The sequence below is a fragment of the Typopeltis vanoorti genome, chromosome 5 (genome assembly GCF_054136105.1).
Source record: "Typopeltis vanoorti isolate ZY-2024b chromosome 5, IOZ_Tvanoo_1.0, whole genome shotgun sequence".
In the NCBI taxonomy this organism is placed as follows: Eukaryota; Metazoa; Arthropoda; class Arachnida; order Uropygi; family Thelyphonidae; genus Typopeltis; species Typopeltis vanoorti.
In genome coordinates this window covers 86,920,729-86,936,615 of record NC_143553.1, presented here as the reverse complement: position 1 = coordinate 86,936,615, position 15,887 = coordinate 86,920,729, and the positions used below count along the sequence as shown (strand labels likewise).

The 15,887-nt window shown below is 34.6% G+C and overlaps 1 protein-coding gene across 2 annotated transcripts in view; it reads right to left on the bottom strand.

Annotated features, from left to right (window-relative positions):
- LOC150106617 (uncharacterized) overlaps nucleotides 1-13,671 on the bottom strand; it is a 63,309-nt gene extending 49,638 nt beyond the window's left edge. For both annotated transcript variants that reach the window (XM_090392579.1, XM_090392580.1), the window contains exon 1: nucleotides 13,306-13,671. In XM_090392579.1, coding sequence (XP_090248705.1) covers nucleotides 13,306-13,366 — 61 coding nt within the window. In that variant the 5' untranslated portion in view covers nucleotides 13,367-13,671. The remainder of the gene's footprint in view (nucleotides 1-13,305) is intronic.
- Nucleotides 13,672-15,887: the final 2,216 nt, after the last annotated feature.

Sequence of the window (15,887 nt, the reverse complement as noted above, 5' to 3'; positions counted from 1 at the left end):
TCATATATATATATATATATATATATAGAGAGAGAGAGAGAGAGAGAGAGAGAGAGAGAGAGAGAGAGAGATAGATATATATATACTAGGGGGGGCTCTGCACCGCTGGCACCCAACCTCCAAGTTCCAGGCTGGTAAGACGGTTCTCCATTGTTTTGAAACGTCCAACAAACTGTTGTCTCATGAAGACAAACACATTGTTGGATGTGAAATGTTTCAAATTTCGGCTTATCAGCTTAATCGGCTCAAAACAATGAAGAGACAAAAAACATGACATAAAAACGTTTCAAATTTCGGCTTATCTTTTTATATATATAGAGTGGATATATATATTTATTTGGTTTATAGTTAGGTAATCCACTCAGAAACCTGCTCTGGAGACCAAACATGAAGTTCACTATCAACTAAGAAATTCATATACTATCTGAAATATGTTTAGCTTTGAACATGTTGACAGACTTATGCGTTCGTCGTACGTTGTTTATTTTTTAACGGTATATATTAGAACACAGAAAAATAAGTAAATAATTAATTTATTAACTTATTGCTGATATTTTGCTGGTGTTATAACCAGCATCTTCAGAGCACAAAAACACAGTTTGTCACAATACGCAAGACTATAACAGCATGGTGTAATCAACGGACTAGTTAAACAAAATTGTAGCAGCAACACAAAGACTAGAGATTTTGGCACCCTCTATCTGAAAAAAAAAAAAAAAAAAAAAAAAATTGCAGCTATCACATAAGACTAGTCCTAGTCTTATGTGATAGCTGCATGTCTCCCATATTTTAGGCAAATTTATACAGCCATATTTGTTGAGATTTGGAGAGTGTTTCAGGGCTTCTATTGCCTCTAAGAACAATCTCTCCGACTTGTAAGAGCTTCTGTGCAGTACTTTTGTGTTCTTCCAGTTGATCCTGTGTGCACGGGAATCCAGAGTATGGTCTGCTAGGCCCGACTTGCCATAGTGATAATGCCGGATGTATCTTTTGTGTTCGGCGATGCATATGTTCACAGTTCTTTCTGTTTGACCATTAGACTTGATTACATGAGCAGGGTACTTCTTAGACTCCTGGATGTGATAAAGGTGGAATGTTGTCCTTGGGTGAGCAGATAAGGGTTGCTAATTTGCTCCATGGTCTGAATGTGGTGCATAGTTCATGTTTATTAAGAATTCACCACATTCAGACTGTGGAGCAAATTAGCAACCCTTACCTGCTCACCCAAGGACAGCATTCCCCCTGTATCAATCCAGGAGTCTAAGAAGTACCCTGCTCATGTAATCAAGCCACCTACTATGGTCAAACAGAAAGAACTGTGAACATCTGCATCAACGAACACAAAAGATACATCCAGCATTATCACTATGGCAAGTTGAGCCTAGCAGACCATACTCTGGATTCCCCTGCACACAGGATCAACTGGAAGAACACAAAAGTACTGCACAGAGCTCTTACAAGTTGGAAAGATTGTTCTTAGAGGCAATAGAAGCCCTGAAACACACTCCAAATCTCAACAAATATGGCTGTATAAATTTGCCTAAAATCTGGGAGACAGTCATCTTAAGAAAAAACTAGTACCGGTTTTTTTCTCTGTTTAGGACTCTAGTCTTATGTGATAGCTGCAATTTTTTTTTTCAGATAGAGGGGCCAAAATCAGGATTCTAGTCTTTGTATTGCTGCTACAATTTTGTTTAACTAGTCTGTTGATTACACCATGTTGTTATAGTCTCACGTATTGTGACAAACTGTGTTTTTGTGCTCTGAAGATGCTGGTTATAACACCAGCAAAATATCAGCAACAAGTTAATAAATTAATTATTTACTTATTTTTCTGTGTTCTAATATATACCGTTAAAAAAAATAAACAACATGTTTAGCTTTGATTTCTATTTTATAATAAATAAATATGCTATGGGGTAGGCAAGGTCAATTTAGCCCTGCCTAACTTTTGGAGACTGAGGATGAAGTTCAATCTCTACCCATAGCCAATCAGAGACAACTGGCTCAAGACTATCACTAATTATACATGGGATCAGGTGAAGATAGGAAGCTGATAATTGTAACTTGTGGTCCCTAATCCTAACATTATATTTACTGTCTGAAATAGTGTGAATTGTAAGTTTGATATTCTTGAGTTTATGGGATTAAAAATTTGAATTCCCAGGAAAAAAATCCTCTTGTCTATGTCAGAGATTAACTAACTTGGGAACCAGTCGAAAAAAGGCTTAGAAAATGTTTCTCTAGACAGTTCTAGTCTAACTGGTGACTAGAATTGAACTTAGGTCACCATTCTTCAGGGCAGTGTAGCACATGCACATGCCAATTCCACTGAGCTACACAGACTTTTAGAGATGCCAAAAATCTAACAGTTACACAAACAATTATCGAGTACAGTATTCCCACCTTACCCACGGGGGGATACATTTGAGACACCACATGGATAATATTGAACCCTATAAACACTGTTTTTTCTATACATACCCATGATAAAGTTTAATTCATAAATTAGGCACAATAAGAGATTAACAACAATAACTAATAATAAAAGAGAATAATTATAACAACATACTGTAATAAAGCTATCTATATGTGAATGGAATCTTAGCAACCTCAGCATACGTTTATTTATTGTTATTATTTATTTATTATTTTATGAAGTTGAGAACTTTCACCTTTTTCACTTAAAAGGAAGTACTTTACTGCTTCTCTTTGGCATATATCCGAATTGCCAGCATAACTACTCTTAAGCTTTGGGGCAATTCTTAAGTAAAATAAGGGTTACTTGAACACAAGCACTGTGATACTGTGACAGTCATTCTGATAACTAAGACCTACTTTTATCAAGTATTTACCCTCCTCCGCTGTTAATCCTTAATGGTGATTTGAGAGCCATTAGCAGATTAACTGTGGTCAAACGACTTTTGTGTCACTTGTCTTTACATGTACTCTGTTACTTCGAATTTTCTTCACTGTACTTGGATATTTGATCGTTTTTTTTTTTTTTTTTTTTTGCTGAACAATTTATTTATTGTGTTCTCTTTCCAAAAATAGAAGTTTCACATCTGCCAAAATAAATAATCAATCCTGAAATGACCACAGATCAGCTTTTGCAATGAATATACTTTAGTAATAGTTAATTTCCTCCACTTTACTGACAATATAGATTCTTTTTCGCGAATTTTCAAATGTCTGTTTACGTTTAAAATATTTTGTCAAATATTTATATTTTTAAATAACATTTAGTGAAATAAATATGGCATTTTGCTTTCTTTCTCTGCAAAATAACTTTATATGGATTGTCACATTTCAATTTCAGGAACGATTTTTTTTTTTTTTTTATGAACAACAAATGATTATAACTGCATTACTCGGTTTCCGATATTGTGTCATTTTTAGTATCAAAAATTTATACCTAATGTTATTTTATCAGAGACTCTTCGCCTTCTTATTTTGCTGAAAATTGCAACAAAGGTTTTTTTTTTTTTTTTTGTAGGATGCACATTACTATAATATCCAGTGCTTAACCACTGTAGATATGTTGAAAATATAATAGGAAGGATATGCTGTATGGAATGATTAAAAATTTCTGCTCATTTTTAGGATTTTTTACTGCAACCCCCCCCTCTCCTGTCCTGGAACTGAGTTGCTAACTACTTTAAATTTCTACAGCTTTGAAAGCTTTCAGACGGTATTCAAAATCTCTTATTTCAGTTTACCGTTTTGACAAAAGAAATAAAGCAGTAATATTATTGTATATCGAAGCTTCTAATTCTGTACTCTTTTTTTGAATCTGAAATCAGCAGTCTGCTGAAATTATTCTAAGATTTAGAAATACTATGCTGTATTTTCAACATGTAAAACTGTATACCACACAAAGAAATTTCAATTGTGTTATTTCTGTTTCTTTTTTTAAAAAAAAAATCTAAATATTACTACTTCTATTTCTGCTGATTGCTATTTCTGAAATACGTCTTAGAAATGCTGGACAATAATCCTCTTACCTAGAGGAAAAGCTAAAAGTCATAGATTACTCTTTTGAGAAACACAAGACAGAAAGTTTCCGAGAAGTTGCACTAAATTGCTCTAAGCAAGAATGTCTTGTTTCATTTTCTGTTATTCAGATATCCTAACACAGTAAAACTGACATTTCTTTTACAGGCTGATTAAGTATTTATGCAAAAAATGATTTCTTTATTTATAGTGATCAGTTTCACTTTTATTATCGAAAAATTCTAAATTATTTGATAATTATCTTTAAAAAAATTACTGCTATTGCTGCTGCTGCTCTTGCTTGCCATCTCACAAATGAATTGTATATTGGGTATACTTTCTAATATTCCTTTCTGCCCAGTAACAAGTTGTAGACTAATGGAGATTACTACCCCCCCCCCCCACTGGGAACCAGATCAAAAGAACATGCCCAGAAGGCAGCACACTAAAGTACCTCGTGTAAAATAACTGAATATTTTACAGGCAGAAATTCCTTGTTCTGTTTTTCCATCTTTCTGATTGATTAGCAGACATTCGAAGCATATTCTGATATTGCATTTGTAGGATGACAGTGTTTTTAAATATTAATTTCCCCTATTAGCCAACGTCACATAACTTCCTGGTTTATAATAATAGAGAAATAATATGTATATTTTCGTATTTATAATTTGCAAATTTATAATAATCAAAACTTAGTTTCTGTGTCGAAAAAAATAAACGTAATGTGGAACAATTATTATGGAAAAATCACGAATGAAATAAAAACTGTACCTATGTTTCATAACAGCTTTCGGGTGTCTGGTAATGTTGCAACGGGAGGGGGGGGGGGCTGATGCTATCAAAGTCGAAATAAAGTGTGAAAATATGAAATTTCACATTTGATGGATGCACATATATATATATATTTTGTATTAGAGAATATACACAAAAGTATAACTTATATTAAAATTGGCAAAAAATATATAAACTAGAGAAAATATATACATAAATTTAAATAACTGTTTATTTCATTTTATAAAGACCGATTATACAGGGAAACCAAGAAAGTGAAAGTACAAAGAACAGTAGATTACTATATAATATAAAAAAAAATTTTAGTGATATGATTAAAGAATTTCATGTTATTCTCTATAAAGCAAAGTTGCTCCAGCATGTCCTAAAGGAAATCTGTGAAGTATTATTCGATTTCGATGGTTTTGTACAAAAATAAAAATAATATACTCTGGAACGTTGGCAGCCGGTTTTCTTTTCTTTTTTTAAAAGAATATTTCAAATAATTATCGTGAATTAATTTCTTCAAGAACAAAGCAAAATGTTTTGTCTAGAAAGCGATTAGAAAAAAATTAGCACAAAAAATTAAAAATGAAATTGGTTCTCCAAGGTAAGGCAATATTTAAGTGAAGAAATTATGCAAGACCTTTATTTTGTCCAGAAATTAAAATTGTATTGTACAATAAAAAGAGAAAACAAAAATATAAATAATTTCTCTATTTTTAGTCTATCTTATATAACTAAAATCCAGTTACCCAGCATAGAAAAAGGATGTGTGTTTCTTGTTATAGGCAACTGAGAGGTAGCTACGAACATGAGATAATCTGATTAACCATTCTCTTCAGTGTGAGGGTTTATCACACCTTCTAATGGACAGGACGGTCAAATTGCACTTCTTATGCTGGTTCTTTAAACAGGTGGGCTGAATCATATCCAGATTTAGCTGGAAGTCTATAGACGTCCTGGCCGTTTGGGAGGTTAAACGTATATATTTCTCAATAAATTATATATTATGTATGAATTCTCCTACTCAAACTGCGAGTTATATTGCCACGATGTTCACATCCTGCCATGAACAATTATTATTTTGATAAGGGGGTACTCGGTAATAATGAAAATTTAAGAAGGGGTATGCGGATATATGAAGTTTGAGAAACACTGATCTAGATAATGAAAGATTTTTCGTGAGTCAAGATATGAAAAATCGTGAGTGTGCTACCAAAGTTTGACAGTGATGAAGGGTAATTATAGCAATGGTATGATGTCAAGACTGTACAAGAACTATTGCAAAGAAATCAGATTGAATATTCATTTTCTGAATGTTTAGGATGAGCTGGATAAAATACTGGAAGGAATTTAAGTAATGGTGTACACTTAAATGGATTGGGCATTTAGAGCATCTACTGATAAAGGATAGAGTAAACAGGCAAACAGGGAAATGGGAGTTGCTAAGGAGGCAGGTGATTGGGTCTGCTGTCAACAGCACTAAAGTCAATAATTTTTGTGCATGTATGTGGGATTAAATGTTGTCAGAAAGTAAACTGTGAACAGGGTACTGTCTATAAGAGTATAAAATTGGAATCCACTCGTGTTCTTACCTCTGGTGGGCTAATTAACACACAGGGAGGTTGTGGCATGAAGAGGGATATTGCAGTTTATGTATAGTAATGAAAGAAGTATTTGGAATAAGCAAAAGGAATTTTTGGCATTAGTACAACACAGCAAAAATTAAAGTCATTGGAGAAAAATGCAAGGAAGACAGTATTTTCAGAGAAGACAGAGGGGGTACAGATTGTGGGGGGGGGGATGTTTTGCTGATGGGATGCAGAGGGCAGTTGATTTGAAGCTATTTGGTGTGAGATAGAGATTAAGAGGAGGCTAATGTTTTTTGTGACATAAGCAAAAAGAATGTATGGACCTTCTTTTTTTCATCATTTTTTTTTGGTGGTGTGTATCTGTATACGCTACAAGGGTACATAATACCACAATCAGACAATGACCACGATGAACACTTACATTTCCAGCAAGACGGAGCACCTCCTCATCATCTGACAGACATAAGGTTGTATCTCGACACCCATTTTCCAGGCAGATGGTTGGTAGAGGGGGTACCTGTAGTATGGCCACCACATTCCCTCAACCTCACACTGTTAGATTTTTTTCTTGTGGGGCTCTGCGAAAGATTGAATGTTTGTACCACCACTACCAGCCAATATGGATGAGCTGTGTTTCAGAATTATTGCCATCATTGCTGAAGTTACCCCAGATATGCTCTGCCGCATGTGGCAGGAAATTGATTACAGATGGGACGACTGCAGAATTACTGGAGGCAGTCATATTGAACTTTAACTGTCTGTGTTGAAACTTCAAGTGTTATGCTATGTTTGAATTGTAATAAAAATTGTTCATCCATCGCTATTTATCATCTATTGTCATTCAAAGTTATATACCCCCCCCTTTTTGAAACACCCTATATAACTGGTTGCTGCTGTAACCCGGAGAAGGATATAACCAGAATGTAGATGACATGCATTGGCATACTTTTACGAGTGCAGGTCAAGTAATTATTATGGGAGATTTTAACTATGGACATAGACTGGAAGAAGACATGGTTATGTGGAAAGAAGGAAATGGAGCTTATATAACTGCCAGAGAGAGCATGTAATAGAGGGGACAAGAGGTTCTAGAGTGTTGGATCTGGTCATGGCATCGGAGAACTTATCAGTAACTAATCTAGCCACACTACTCCCACTTGGTGAAAGCGATCATGTAGTCTTTATCTAGGTGACTGCTAGAAATGCAGAATTTTCTGCTGAGAAGGAGTATGTATGGAATTACAAAGCTGGTGATTATGACAAACTGAAGAGTCAGCTTTCAGCAGTGACACTGCATGAGAATTCGGAGGAGAGAGATAAGGGGGGTACAGAAGGTGACTGTATACGCAAAGGTAAATGCCTGCCAGTTTAAAGAGGCCAAGTGTAAGAAGAAGAAGAACTTTGGGAGGATGAAATCATATGCTATGTACATATTGATGGAAATGAACTGCAGGAAAAAGAGTAGGGACCTGGGGTGATTGTTGACAGGGAATTGAAGTTTAGAGGACATATTGCAAAGGTGGCAAAAACAGCGCATCAAATAACATGGTTGATTCCCTTTAGGATATAAAGCAATGATAAGGCCACATATGGACTATTGCACACAGATTTGGTCACCTGGATTCCTTAGTGATGAAGAAGTGATAGAGCATTCAGAAGCAAGTGACAAAAATTGCAGCAGGTTTCTGGAATGCTCCCTATGAGAGTAGACTGAAGATCTGTGTGTGTGCTCCAAAAACTAACTAACAAGCTTAAAAGGGGTTTTTATAGGATTTACAATGATCGCTGGGTTGTTGTTTTTTTTTTTTCTCAGTATCTGAAAATCCTTGGAAATTTGTGCTGTGGTTAACAAGGGTTATACAACTAGATTTTTCTCCCTTAGAGGTGAATGGGTAGAATGCATTGCCAGAGGTGTGCTTGTGAGTACTTCGTATATGAATGAGTTTAAGGAGAGGTATGATAGGTACTGTGTAAATAATGGCTAGTGTGTCAATAAAGATTCTCTTGCAATGAGTCTTCTGACTCCATGGAGATACCCATATAATAATACCTATGGAAGTTAATCCAGTCCTTGATTTAAAATATAATAATCATTTACTAAACTTTCCCTTTATATATATTTACTCTATACTAGAAAATGATAAGCTGAAATTGGAAAAGAATGTGACGTCGGCTTGAAACAGATGTAGGCTGTAACGTTTTTGTGTAACATTTTTGTCACGTTATTTGAAACTCAGGGGGGCTACTCTGAATGTCGAGTCTTCAAAATTCAAGTCATCAGAATTCAAGGAGAACCAGCCTACCAGTCCGGAACACGGGGGGTTGGGCGCCATAGGCGACAGGGGACAGAGTTCCCTAGTATATATATATATATATATATATATATATATATATACACACACTATCACTGTTCAGCATTTTAATGAACATTATTTCCATCTTTAAATCTACTTTCATTCATTGAAAGAAAATAGAATGTTCATATAACTTAATTAAGTGCAGATCTGAAATTTATTATCACCATTACGTGGCACCTCCAAGGAGTCCAAAGACTCATCAAGGGAGGGCATCAACTCTCTGTCTCCCCTACCACATCATTCACCAACTACAACAAACCACAACTACCATCATCATCTACACCAATGCCATCTACTGCTCACACTACTAGTATTTTCACAGACAATCACAAACATCCATGTCTACAGTGGAATTCGAACCCGCAGCCTTTTGGCTGGAAAACAAATAAGCTAACCACTCGGCCAACCAGACCACCAAATTTATTAAAATAGAATAGGAAAAAAAAAAAAAAGAATGCTTGATTCACTATTCCAATGAACTTTAATCAGCAGCAATTTCTCTCACAAAAGGTTTGATTAACATTTAATTTTGAAAAATTAATTCACCGTTAAATGTTTTCATTTTAAATTATCAAAAGAGAATTAAAAAAAAAAATAAGCAATGAGTTCATTAATAATTTAAAATAATTTTAATTATTAAAAATAATTAAATCATGAAATACATATATTAAGTCATGACAACTACTGTTATTATGTCTTCATACAATTCCAAAGTGAGGAATTTGCCTTTAGCAAGTCTAAACAAAACACTTCAATTAAAATGCAGAGTAGGATAAAGCTGCCTTACATATCAAAATTTTTAAATTATAATTTTATTCTTATTATTTGTAGATTATGAACACTTCTCTAACATATAAAATATTATATTCTATCATAAGACTGCAATGATAATGATATTATAAGTATCATACTGTAACATAGATTAACACCTGAATTATAAATTTATAGCTCGGTTTTACAGAAGAACAAAATTATTTATGCAATCATACAAATTAACATAACATAATAATTTTCCATATCTATGAAAAATCAAATAAGTATGACACACATCATTCAGATTGACCTATATCATTCAAAAATTCCTAGGTCTTCCTTCCATTCACAAAGTCCAGACAGGTTCTTCAAGCACTGTTGATACTTCAAGGCACATGTGCCTCATTTTCTTGGAGGCCTGCCACTAGAATCCTTATTCAGGGCTTGTTGATACAAGAGTGTGATCTTTTCTAATACTTTCAATGGTCTTCTAGACTGTTAGATGATCAGTCCCCACAAATCCATAGAAAGAAAAATTCCAACTCTTGTGTAAGTTGTTGGTGTGATTCCTTTATCAATGTTTGCCTGATGGACATAACTGTGGTGGAAACAAGATATGAATCTTCATAGTGAATGTAGTATTCCATCAGGAAGAGATGGTGGCTGGATGCAATGACAAGAGCCAAACACAACTGAAATAGTCCATAAGAACTTCCAAGTCTTCAACATCAGGTACATTCATCAGATAATCCATCCCGCTAGCCACATCATCTATCAGCAGAAAAGCCAGTCTATCCAATATTCCACAAAAATGCTTTACCTGCTCATCTTTCCTGTATGCAGCAGTCAGCCCTAGCTTTTGGGTCAGATGGTAAAAACAATCGCAAGACGACACATGCAGTCCAAGGATTCCTTGGACTGCATCATCATTGATTGATCATCATCATCACAATGGCAGAATTTGGACTGAATCCTAGATATTCACACTTACTGAAGAGTGCTTGGAGGAGCTCTTCATAGGTTGAAGATTTTGCATCATCCAAGGGAAGCTTGGATGATGCATAATTGCTGGAATAGCCTTGAGGCTATTGCAAAAGTCTCATCCATTGTTGTGGGCCAAATATTCAAGTGCCTGTTCATTGCAAACACTATAATTCTCTCTATTGATTCATGTCCATTGTCCCAGATTAGGAAATTCTGTGTTTCGGAGAGCTCCTATAGTTTACCATTCACTACCGATAAGCTCCAGTTCTCATAGGGATGGTGGATCTTTTCACAATGCTCCTTTCTATAGACTGCAAATATTATGTTTCAAAAGAGCCCAGTTGGCCAATGGCACAACAAACTTGAAGCAATTGTTAATATTCTGCAACATGTGCAGTTGAGGCATCATTTCTACTTAGCCATCATAATCTTAACGTCTTTGGGACTCATCAAGTGAGTGTACGAACAGCATAGAACGATTGAACCCCTTCCAACTACTAACCGCGCTCAAACTTGCTTAACTTTTTGCGTTAGCCATTAGTAGCAGAGGCTATCTACTGTAATGTGTGTATATGCCATTCTTGCAAAGTGCCAGTGTCAGATTAGATCTAGCAGTTCTATATATCTGACTTGCTTTCATCTGCAGCGACCTGAGGTTAATTCTGATTTAATCACTGCCTGACTACTAAGATATAGGTCTAGGTTACTTGATCACTAGACAGTAACCCGAGTGTGACATTGAGATGATGATTATAAAATTTTTCTGAATTTATTATATCTACTTAAATATATTATAATAAATCAATTAAATATTTAATTTTATTTTTGATTATAAAATATAAAATTATAATTTTTTATAAAATATAAAGTTAAACATAAAATTAGAGTATTAATTTTATATTTAATTAAGATTATATATAGCATAATATATTATTATAACAGTGTCTACATGGAGTCAAAAAGACTCATTGTGGGAGACCCTACATTGACTAACCATTATTCACACAATACCTATCATACTTCTCCCTAAATTCATTCACAATCACCTCTGGCAACACATTCCACCCATTCACAACCCTCCAAGCAAAAAATCTAGTCCTAACACCCTTGTTAACCACTCTTACACAATCTCCAGGGATGGCCCCTTGTTCTCCCGCTTCCTGCACTAGTCCTAAAAAGTCATCAGCATCAATCCTATAAAACCCCTTTAATAATTTATATGTCTCTATCATATCTTCTCTCCTACATCTGTCAGCTAGTTTTTTGGAGCCCACAGATGTTCAATTTATTCTCGTAGGAAACATCCCACAGACCTGCAACAATCTATGTAACTCGCCTCTGAATCCTCTCCACCATTTCTTCATCACCAAGAAATCCAGGTGACCAGATCTGTGTACAATAGTCCAAATGCAGTCTTATTAATGTCTCATAAAGTGAGACAATCACTTCCTTATCCCTGCTTGTCAGTGTATTCTTCAACAATCATGAAATTTGATGTGATGTTTTGGCAACCTTTGCAATACACCCTTTAAACTTAATTTCTCTATCCACAATGACTCCCAAGTCCCTTGCCTTGTCAACTTCTTGCAGTTCCATTCAAGTTAATATAGTAAACAGCATGTGATCTCATCCTCCCAAAGTGCATCACCTTATACTTAGCCACATTAAACTGACAGGCATTCACCTTAGCCCATCCCGTCAGCCTATTTAAGTCATCCTGCAAGATATCTACATCACTAAATTGACTATGGCTCTTCCTAATTTTGCATCATCAGCAAACAAGTGGATATTTCCTTTCAAATTATTTCCAATATCATTAATGTACAAAATAAACAATAGAGGACCAAGCACCGAGCCCTGAGGTACACCACTAGTCACCTGCCTTCTCCTTGTCCAGCTCCTTCATAAACCACTCTTTCATATCTATCCAATAGCCACCCTCTAAAACCTTTTTATATAGCATTATAGAAAATACAATAATATTTTCTGTTAAAGTCTGAGAACTGCGAAAATGGGATTGTGTTCTACTTTGCACTTTAAACGAGGGTGTTTTCATGCACTTGCCTCATAGCCATAGTTACTTTGGCTGTCATTCAAAACTCAACTGATGGTTCTCATTGTTTATACGACAAAACATTGTAAAGTACGCTCATGAAAAGTATTCAGGGGATGGATGGATGGATGGATGGATGGATGGATGGATATATATATATATATATATATATATATATACACACACACACACACAATAACTCGTAAATTATATGACCATTTGTGTTCTCAATATATATATATATACACACACACATACACAACTGACAATTCCACACTATATCAACTTGACGCAACTGGGTTTCAAAAATTATAAAATCATGAGCAAAATATTCGTGATCAAAATATACATAGCACTTGGCAAAGCTGCAATACAAAATCAAAAAATAGATAGGTAGAAAGAGAGAATCTCAATAATCTAAATGACTTGTTTTTATCGCGTGTAATTTATGCTTGGATATTCATTTTGTGAATAACTAAAGAAATATTAAGCTTTCCAAACATTCGGTATTTTGAGCAGTGAGAAAAATTATTTGACAAATAAATGTGCAATTTCTCTGTATGTATATATATATATATATATATATATAACTTGGGAGAGTAATGAAAAACCCAAGCACCCTTATAGATAATTTTAAATCCATACCCAACCATAGGAAACTGATGTCACATTCTGACATAACGATGCTCTCTGCTTTAAATGAACATCTAGGTCAGTAACACCATACAAGGGAAAGTATCTGGTAACAATAATAATCAACGTAAATCAATATCATATCATATCATAAACATAAAATTACCTTCTGTGATAATGACCGTCAATGTCACAAAAACCGTTAATCCACTAATGTAAGCTTTCATAGTTAACAATGTGGATTAACTTAAGAAATTCTCTTCTTCAGATATGTATCTTCAATAAATTTCCACGCCGTATAAAATTGTAAATATGCAGTTTCGTTTTCAAGATTATCTAACCTTGTAAATGATAACGCTACAGAATGCAAACTCACTCCAACAAACCAATATGCCTAGCTCCTCGACATTAAGTATATATACAAATGGTAATTAACATTGCTACAACTTGCAAGATTTTTTTGTTCTCCGCAAGTGATTACTACTTATTAGAACACTTCCCGCACACTTATCACAGTTTCCCATTACCAAGACGTTTTTCCAAAACTGACGTCAATTCCAGATAGATAATGAGACATGTGGCGACGTTCACATATTTTAATGGAAATAGAATAAAGATTACAAAAAAAAAAAAAAAAACATATATATATACATATATAATAAAAATAAAAATAGTTGGTGAATGAAACAAATTTCAAATTTATAGAAATGTTTATGTTTAAAGTATGAAAAAAATGTGAGCGAATAATTTCTATATAAATATGTTCTATTAAAAAAAATCCACAAAATTTCACTAAAAAAAAAAGGGTGAAAAGTGAGTACTTTCTAAATGAGTATGATCAAGCTATATACAAAAATTACGTATTTTCCAGTTTCTGATTTGAAAATAAATATAATGCTATTTGTTCTTTATATGACCCCTCTCATTCAAATAAATAGGTTTATTTAAATCGTTTATTTTCTTGATAATTACTATTACGCCAATGTCATAGTGGAAATTTGAGATTCCACTACTGTGGGGAAGCACAGTAAATAATATGAATTCTACAGTGGCTATCATTTTTCAAGAGTTAAATTCCTCGCTATTGATGATACATTAATAAAACACCAATATCGATTGGGCTGTGTTTCAACTACGATTATGGTTGCCAAACTTGAGGCCTGTGTAGCCCTGTGCAAATGTGATTACATCCCTAGTGGTAAGCTTTCCGAAGAAAGGCCGTTGTAATTTCGATTTTAGCCTCCGACTAAAAGAACGTTTTTCAAACAGTTCTTTAAAACAAATTTTTCAAACAAATTTAAAACTCAAGGGTCCCTCCCGGAACCTTCAGTTTTAAATTTTACATCCTGTATGCTCAAGAAAATAACAACAGTAAAACTCATTATTTCAGACAATAATTACAGAGTTAAGGGTTATGGATCACGAGATGTCTGCAGTTGTTTATCGTACTCTCCTCCACAGGTGATAAATAGTATCACTGATAGTCATGGGCCAGCTATTCTGTAATTGGCTAAGTGTCGAAGCTAGTTAACCACTGGTCTTCAACATCCAGAGAACATACAAATTATGTTGTTGGACTACAAATGAACACGATAAGATATTAGTCGGTGAGAGCAGGCTGGTTATGGATGAATTATTTCAAGTTTTAGTATAGTAGACATACAACATACAAGTGGTGAAGCAAAAATTATCCACACTTTGAAAGTTGCTATCGCTTTTGCTTCGAAGTTGTCCTGGATTGCTTCCTGTGATCTTTCTACATACGAAAGCAAAAAACTGCTAAGTCAATCTTGCAGGAGGTTCAATTTATTGACATCACATTTTAAAACTTAACTGACAAATTAGCATCACCTTCCACGTTTTTTTCTACAGAAATATATCAAATTGGAAAGATATCAGATTTAGTATAAACCTGAAAAGCACTGAATTGAAGACTTCTTACACTTTAACTGTGAAAGACTAGTAAGATGGCTTTTATTTGTTTATATATTTATTTACAAACATTAACAATATGCCTTAAACTTCTGAAACCTTAACCAGGACCACAACAGAATCTCTAATGGTCTTCCTGTTTCAGGCATGACATTATGTAAGTTATTACAGAAAACACATTACTCTCCTTTAAGTTTAAAATTTTTTTTACAATTCCTTTACTTCTAAAAAAAAAAAAAAAATCAGCTAACGCCTTTTTATTCCCGTATAGGGAATAAAAAGGCGTTAGCTGATTAGTTAGCTGGGAGTAGGCATTAGCTGGGAGTAGGCGAGGCCATTTAGCCCTATCTAACTTTTGGAGACTGAGTGGGCAGTTCAATCTCCACTGGTACCCAATCAGAGACAGATGGCCCAAGGCTATCACTAATTAAGCGGTACGCAGTGAAGAGAGACGGCTCAAATGTGCCGCCATCTCGTGGTCCCTAACCCTAACACAATATATTTAATGTCTGAAATAATGTGGGTTCTACGGTCGATTTTCTTGAGTTTACAGGACGAAAAACCCGAGTTTCCGGGAGGAAAAACCTGCTTACCAGTGCCAGAGATAGACTAACTCGGGAACCGGTCCAAAAAAGGCTTAGAAAAATTTCCTCTAGTCGCCGACTAGACTCGAAACGAAGTCTTCCTTCGTGCGGCCAAGCGCGGTGGTGTGCAAACGCCACATCCACTGAGCTACACAGGCTCTTTTACTTCTAAATTTTCAAATTAAAAAAAAATAATTATATATATATATATATACATATATATATATATATA